At 32.3% G+C, this 8,722-nt stretch overlaps 1 protein-coding gene across 1 annotated transcript; it reads left to right on the forward strand.

Annotated features, from left to right (window-relative positions):
• Nucleotides 1–4,098: 4,098 nt before the first annotated feature.
• LOC149248850 (pentatricopeptide repeat-containing protein At2g33680-like) lies at nucleotides 4,099–4,689 on the forward strand. Its single transcript, XM_089451243.1, has one exon. It carries the CDS (start codon nucleotides 4,099–4,101, stop codon nucleotides 4,687–4,689), a length of 591 nt encoding a protein of 196 aa, XP_089307369.1.
• The last annotated feature ends 4,033 nt before the right edge of the window (nucleotides 4,690–8,722 follow it).

Here is an 8,722-nt window from a genome sequence, read left to right on the forward strand (position 1 = left end):
AATTTTGTGTGAGATATACTTGAGTACTCTTCTATGATACTTGGCTGGTGAAAGCTACCTAAAAAATTCGCGAACTTACTAATTTTTCCTCCTTGATTTCAACTTGATTGTAAAACAATGCAAGGAAAGTATATTTTCCTCTTCAAAAACTCCCTGCTACTTCTAGGCTAGGCTTTCCGTTTGATGCTCCATCAAAATATAAGATTGCTATTACATTCTCAGTTTTTGTGGCCTACTGTAGGACCTATTTAATTGTGATGGAAATTTTGTGTGATATAATTTAGTATTGTTCTATGAGACTTTTCTGGTTAAAGCTGCCAAAAAAATCCAAGCAGTTTGCCTTTTCCTTCTATCTATTTTAATTTGTATTTAAATCCTATAATCTAATTGGAAGGCCAAATTACATCTTCGAAAACCTCTAAAATAATGGGGGTTATTCTATGGCATAGTTCGATACGATGTTAGAAAAAGGGCAATCTTGAGTGGATATGCTAGCTTTCATTGCTTATGTACGAAGGGGGATTTGGTGTGCATGCCCTTTGGCTCGTAGATGGGTCCTCATCTTGAATCTTGATGTGCATGATTGTTGATTTCTAATGTAATATATGTGGCAGTCTTAAAAAATGGGCAAACTTTCTTTCTTGCGATTATTGGCAATTCTTTGAAATTGACTTAAAATTTAAGCTATTCGATTTAATCTGCAGATCCGCCATTGAAGTACGAAATGGCCTAACATTTCTGGACTTGATTGGAAAGCAAATAGAGATAAAGTGTCAGTCTATTCGAGATTTACAAATATATGTACTTAAGAAATACTTAAGAGATCGCTTGTAAGTACTTGAATCATTCTAACATTAACCTGTTGCTCTGTTTTAGTTTTTTGCTGCTTGAAAGAGAAAAACTCGTTGCTCTGTTTTCTTTATTTGTTGTTTGATAGTTTGTTCGTAAAGAATCTGCAGGTAATAACCGAGGTGTGGGAATTAGGATGGTTCATGTCCTCAGTGATTTCTATCATGTTCAGGAACCAGAATCAGACGAAGAAGTCACACGGTTCAAAAATTGGTGTGATGAGGTTTTGGGACACTGTCTGAGGAAGTTGATCGACCCTAAACCATATCGTTTTAGGAAGTTACAACTTGTTGCAACTGAAGATCGTCATTTAGAAAGCATACTGAGGAGGGTAGAGTCACCAAACCTGATGTGGCTACGCTGGAACAATTGTCCCTTCTCTTGCCTGCCTCCTTGGATTCCGATGAAGAATATAAGGGTTTTAGAAGTGGTATGAACCAAATTGAAAAAACTGTGGCAAGCAAAATCTCAGGCTAGGGCTAAAGACAATTTTGTATTTATTCTCTTTTTTTACTTTGTCGCCCTAATTTATGGTAGATTATTGCTGCAATTGCTATGGAGTTGCAGGAGCTACATTTTTATGCTCCTCTTTCATGCTCCTCTTTCAATGTTCCTAGGTTGAGGACATAAACTTTGGTGAGATTGTTTCCACAGTCGCTAAACTAATATCTATCATATTCCCTATTTCTAAAGCAAGAGCTTTTGATTTAAATATTGAATAGATGAATGTGAAAACATTCTTCTTGCATGGTGGCTTGGAGGAGGAGATAGATTATATGACAATAATAGAGCACTATGTTGAAAAAGACAGAGTCATTGGTTTGCAAATTAAGAAATCTCTCTATGGTCTTGAATAGTGACCAAGAATCTATTACCAAAAGTTTGATCCTTTTATGTCAATTTTGGGATTCTAACAGTTTAGTTAATAACAATATACAAAATTAAATAGAAACTATAATATATAGACTGAAAAATTCAATTGAGACTTCTATGGAACATATCATAGTAGATCCAGAATCTACCTTGCAGGTTGTAGGGTCTTACAGTGATGTGACTGTAGTCATCACTGCAGTGGAGGTTGAGCTTCATCTGATGACTTTGATTTATGGCTTTCTCCCTCAGGTTGTTGGAGTCCCATAGCACATTATGTAAAGAGTTCCTTTCAATCCAATCGTAAATATCAGCTATTTCAACCAGTTTAGGCCTTATGCTTGATAGACTATTTGCCAGAATCTAATCCAGGTTATAAAATCTATGTTTCAATTTACCTGGCTTGCTTGAAGTTCCTCTGCACCAGGTTATAAAATCTATGTTTCAATTTACCTGGCTTGCTTGAAGTTCCTCTGCACGACTGATTATACCTTCGCATTTTAAATTCTTTCACGTTGACCTGCAAAGCTGCTTGGATTAGAAGTTCTACCTCCTCTCCGAGGAATCCATGAATTTGTTGAACCAGTGTCTTGTATCAAAAGAATTGGGGACAGATCTCTGATCCCTTATTGAAAATGGTCAACAAGGCTAATATCCACAGATAGGTGTTTGCAGTATAGAACGTTGATTATCTTTGGTCTGCCTGTATATTCATTGAGCTTATTTCTTGGTTACGTCCTTCATCACAGCCCCCGATTTATCATTCTTTCGAGATTGATCCACTTGAGTTGTACGTAATGGGCAATCTCTATTGTTCTCCAGTCTTCATTTATCGTAAAATGATCACTACCTTCGTTCCTGTTCTAAATATTTGAGATCATAGGCCATGATCTTTTATAATGGAAAAGTGTTGACGATTGTTGATCCATACCCTTAAAAACTGATATCCATTGCCATGCATTGATAACATAATAGATAAACTTCAATGAACTAAGCATTTTGGTAAGATTAATTCAAATTCACTTGTAAATAACGTGATTAGGGAAATTAGTTGTACAACAAATAACCAGTAATATAAAAGGAGATATGCCTCATTGTATGCAATGGCCCCATTTGATATAAAGATCATATTTTACATCTCCCATGCATTGTGTATTTGGTCTTTCATATTGACAAACAATACCAAGAAGAAAGAGAAGAACCAAAGATCATCCTTAGTCGGTTAAAACCAAATATTGGTATGTTAACAAAAATGATGACCCATCTAATGACAAAGAAAGAGGAATGCTCAGTAAATTTCAAGAAAGAAGGAAATTCTCATCAAGAGGATACTAAGGGTAAACAGCCTGAAACCTTCTGAATTTGAGGACTTCCTCGTTATCTTCCACCATGCTTTAAGGTGAGACAGCTATATGCAATCTTTGAAGCAGCAAAGGAGACCCTCGATAGTATCATGGGAGACATTCAAAATGTTGTTGAAGGATCAGTTCTACGATATTGGATATCAAGAAGATCCATTTAATTGTGATATTTTCACAAACACAAGAAAAATTGTACAGGACTACACCACTGAATATAAGAAATCAGCAATCTTGCTAAATATCAAAGTAGAAGTTCCTCAAACGTTGATAAAAAATTGAGGAGAACTACATGGCTACATCAGAAAGGAATTCACCCCATTTGAAGTAAAGAACCTTAATGATGCTGGTAAGAAGGCTCTATTTATTGAGTACAAGAACAGAAAACCAGCAGTAAGTGGGGAAATGGAAAACTAAGGAAAGGTACCTAACATCAAAAATCTCCTGAGCAAACGAACAGAAATAGGACTTTCACCACTGACAACACCAGGAATCACTGCAATAATTGCAGCGTTGATTTATGGGCACAGTGAGAAATAAAGCTGGAAATTACACCTGAAATTATATCCTACAATTTTGAAGAAAGCATCTACGAGAATGTTGAGGGACAAAACTGGGAAGTTTTCAGAAGAGAATATAGCTTATATGAGTGCAGACCGCCAACTAAAGAGGACACATTATTTAATCCATTGTCACATATTTAAAGGCATATGTCACCTTTTGAGGTGTTTTGGGATAAGGACACAATGTTGAGGTTTTCTCTACAGATTTAGAGGCTAGCTCTTTCCTTATGGAGATGACAAGTGGCATTGTGGGCCTATTTTATTCACTCAAAGGGAAAAAAGGAGGATACCAGGGTCTTTTGTAAAGAAATATTATTTTATTAATCAGGTTTTAATTTGAATGTTATAAATAGAAAAGAGGATTCACTTGCTAAAGTCACGGTTGGAGTTGTGGCAGTTCCTCTACAAGCTTAGTTGAAAAACATTTGGGAGAATGCAATTAAGGGGCACACGCCCACATGAGAATCACAGGGGCTCATCAGAATCCCTACTTGGCTGCCAAGCTTGTTTATCTTTATTCTGCCTATGGAAGCATTGTCGATGCGCGGGCGGCATTCGATGAAGCCTCTGAGCGGACTATGTTTATGTGGAATGCTTTGCTCAGAGCTTATGTTAAGAATGGGTTCTGTGAAACCAAGGCTATGGAGATTTATAATCAGATGAAGTTATCTGGCACGGAGCTCGATAATTTTACATTCTCAATCATGCTGAAGGCATGCGGAAGCTTAATGGACCTGCAACAGGGGATGGAGATTCATGGGCAGGTTATCAAGACCGGTTATGAGCTTGATGTCTTTGTGGGAGGTGTGCTTGTGGATATGTATTGCAGGTGCCGTTCTGTGGAGGATGCAACCCAAGTGTTTGAGGAAATGCGCCATCGAGATGTGGTCACATGGACAGCTATGATTGCTGGACTTGTGCATAATGGGTTTCATGGCGAAGCATTGGAATGTTTCCGGCAGATACATGTGGAGGAACACAAGAATGTTTCACTAAGAAGCAGTGCTTCGATTTGGACCCCGGGGATATCTCTATACTCCTACGCCTGATGTGCACAGGGTGTAGTATTTCACGGATACTGAGTTTTTCATCAGATGGGATGGGCATTGGGATATATTTCTGGACGAGGATTTTCCCACAGCAGTCGATCACATTAAGGCGAATGCAGAGGAATTCAAATAGGTGTTTTTGTGTGTGCGTACAAGCTCATATGCATGTGCAAGCAATAAGTTAATTTCGTTGTATTACGCTGTTTAAAGTTTCTGTAGTTTATTGTCTAGGGATGGATTCTGTATGCTATTTCCTGAAATTGTGTTCAGGGCTTTTATATATATAATAATTAAACTATGTATTCAAAGTTTTCCTAATACTCTTTGTGATGTAAATAAATTTCAATGAACATCAAACTATGCTCATAATTTGCATGGATTCTTGCAACATATCATCAGCAGGTTTATTTTCCCTTCAATTTTGTGATTCGTTCCTTCTAGTCGAGGAAGGTTCCGAACCTTCATGTCTTACCTGAGCTCAAAAAGATAGAACAATATCAAAGGTCAATGAGCAAGTAATTCAAATGACAAGTATAAGAGCGATACAGTGCACTATTGCAAGTAAGATGGAATGTTCACAAATCAATGGGAGAGCCTAGACACATTATAGGCAAGCCACTGTCGTCAACACTTTCATTCTCGTTGAGACATCTAGCATGGTTTCCTACTCGACCTCTGGGTATAGTCCTGCTTGACATATGTGCACAGATTTTACGTCACCTTATAATATTTATTATTTTAAACCAAAATACAATTCTTTCAATTTAACATTTCTATCGGCCTCTCTTTGCACCTTTTGGGGCAATTGCTAGTACATAAGTGTGATAAGAAAGGAGAGAGTTATGAAACATGATATAATATTCTCTTTGAGTTATTATTATAATAAATTGACCATAAAGAATGTAATATAAGTTATTATCATACAAATATTAAACAATATGGAAATTAAATACCATTTTTTAAAAATGTTATAAAAAGTTTGATTGATATGACAATTTGAAAATCTTATTTAAGGTTTCAAAAAGAAAAATAAATGAACTTAATTGCCACCTCTGCTAGCTCCCATACTATATATGCTTCCCGTACTATATATGCTTTGATGGGAAATACTACACAGACTCTCTTGAGGAGGTTGAAGATTCTTAGCAACACAGACAAGAAGGGAATGAACCTAATTTCCATCTTTGCAAGCCCCTACACTATGTATGCTTTGATAGGAAGTTCTCCCTTGGTTAAATGGGTGAAAAAAGAAATACTACACATTCTCTTGAGGAGGTTGAGGATTCTTAGCAACAAAAACAAATGTGAGAAGTCCAATCCTATTTGCAAAAACAACAAAACAATTCATAGATGCAACCCAACAAATGAAAGTTCATTAATGCATCATCAATGATTGCACATTTGAAAATGAAGAAATGGAATGGACATAGCTCATTGCATGCCCTTTGGAACAATTCTACAAACCGAGAATCCACTTTATTTTTATTTTTGAAAAATATCACCCTTTATCTATTTATATTTTAAAAATATCATACCTTTATATATGTATATGTATATGTATATGTATATGTATGTATATGTATATATATATATATATATATATATATATATATATAATTCAAAAAAACTAGCAAACTATCACCTTCATTATTATTCATAGTACTTTGCTTTGTTTTCATTAAAACTTAGTTTAGTAATTAACCAAAATAAAGTACATAGTTTGATACTAAGAGAACTATGTACTTCAGTTTGTTTATAGTTTGATACTAAGAGAACTATATACTTCAGTTTGTTTTCCTCAATCTTCTACATATACCATGCTTTCCTAAAAAAATATTTTGATATTTTTTAATAATTTGAATAAATTATGCATCATACTCTTATTCAAATATACCATGTGTTCCTTAAAATGTTTCTTTTATCATACTCTTATTCAAATATATCATACTTTCTTATTCAAATATACCATTTTTTAAATATTTTTCGATACTCTTATTCACTTATACCATATTTTCCTTAAAAGTGTTTTGATATTTGAATTTTTCTTTAAAAGTTTTTTTTTTCAATAAATTATGTATCATGTTCTTCACATATACCATGCTTTCCTTAAAATATGTTTTCCCTTAAAATATTAAAAAATATTTTGAAATAAATCAAGTATCATACTCATACTCTACTTATTCATATATACCATGCTTTTTTATCCTTAAAAGAATTTTTTAATATTTTTAATACTCTTATTCACATATACCATGCTTTCCTTAAAATAATTTTTGATATTCTTAATCTTTTTTTAATACTCTTATTTACATATACCATGCTTTCTTTAAAATAGTTGTTGATATTTTGAATAAATTAAGTATCATACTCTTATCTACTTATAGTTTATTTTTATCATTCTTTCACAAATGTCTTTTTAAACTACTTATAGTTACTTATATTTCTCATCAATCTTCTAGCTTATAGTTTGCTTTCATCATTCTTTGACAAGTGTCCTTTTAAATTATTTATAGTTACTTATATTTCTCATCAATCTTCCACAAATTTTAGAATAAGCCTCTTAATTTTTATGATATGTTTCTCATCAATATTTCACAAAATCTAAATTCTAAATTAGTCCTCTCAATTTTTATGATATGTTTCTCATCAATCTTCCACAAAATCTAGAATAAGCCTCTTAATTTTTATGATATGTTTCTCATCAATATTCCACAAAATCTAAATTCTAAATTAGTTCTCTTAATTTTTATGATATGTTTCTCATCAATCTTCCTTAAAATCTAAATTCTAAATTAGTCCTCTTAATTTTTATGATATGTTTCTCATCAATCTTCCACAAAATCTAAATTCTAGAATAGTCCCCTCTTAATCTCTTAAATCTAAATTCTAGAATAGTCCTCTCTTAATCTCTTAATTTTTATGATATGTTTCTCATCAATTTTTCACCAAATCTAAATTCTAAATTAGTCATCTTAATTTTTATGATAGGTTTCTCATCAATCTTCTACAAAATCTAAATTCTAGAATAGTCCTCTTTTTAATCTCTTAAATCTAAATTCTAGAATAGTTTTCTCTTAATCTTAATTTATTAATTTATTTTTATGATAGATTTCTCATCAATCTTTCACAAATCTTATATTATGTGATTCTTATGATCTATCTTATCTTATGTGATTCTTAATGCTATATTTCTCATCAATCTTTCACAAATCTTATCTTATGTGATTCTTAATAATATGTTTCTCATCAATCTTTCACAAAACTTATCTTATGATGTAATTTTTATGATATGTTTCTCATCAATCTTCCACAAATCAATCTTCCACAAATCTTATGATCTGAGAAAAAGTTTTCACCTTTTATAACAAATTTAATTAATTCATATATACGAACTATTAAAATAAAAATAAATAAAGTTTTAATTCACACATACGAATTATTAAAATAAAAATAAATAAGGTTTTAGTGTTTCAATGTAATAAATTTTTACCAACTTTAAATATCCTCTCCCACTTATCCTCTCTTCACTTGGTTTTTCCGTTAAGAGGAGGCATTTCCATTAAGGTGAAGACCCTAGTGAGAAAACAAGTGTACATAGATATTGAACCATTCATTAGCATGTTCATTTATCATCCATATTCATTTATCATTTTGATGGAAAAGATTTTTTATAACAAATTTAATTTATACACATATTCATAATTTATCCTATATCCATATTCATTTTGATGAAAAGGATTTTTTATAACAAATTTAATTCATACATCCTCTCATATTAATACACATATTCATAATTTATCCTTTATCCATATTCATTTATCATTTTTATTTATCATCATATTCATAATTTATCCTTTATCCATATTCATTTATCATTTTTATTTATCATCATATTCATAATTTATCCTTTATCCATATTCATTTATCATTTTTATTTATCATGTGTATTCATAATTTATCCTCTATATTCATAGACATTCATAATTTATCCTTTATGCATATTCATGTATCATTTTTATTTTATCCTCTATGC

This window comes from Pinus tabuliformis, chromosome 7, assembly GCF_031772625.1.
Source record: "Pinus tabuliformis cultivar Carrire ecotype Pingquan chromosome 7, CPIR1, whole genome shotgun sequence".
Classification (NCBI taxonomy): Eukaryota; Viridiplantae; Streptophyta; class Pinopsida; order Pinales; family Pinaceae; genus Pinus; species Pinus tabuliformis.

Excerpts from the sequence above, each read along its gene's own strand:
- LOC149248850 (XM_089451243.1), top strand. The coding sequence starts at position 4,099 with ATGAGAATCACAGGGGCTCATCAGAATCCCTACTTGGCTGCCAAGCTT.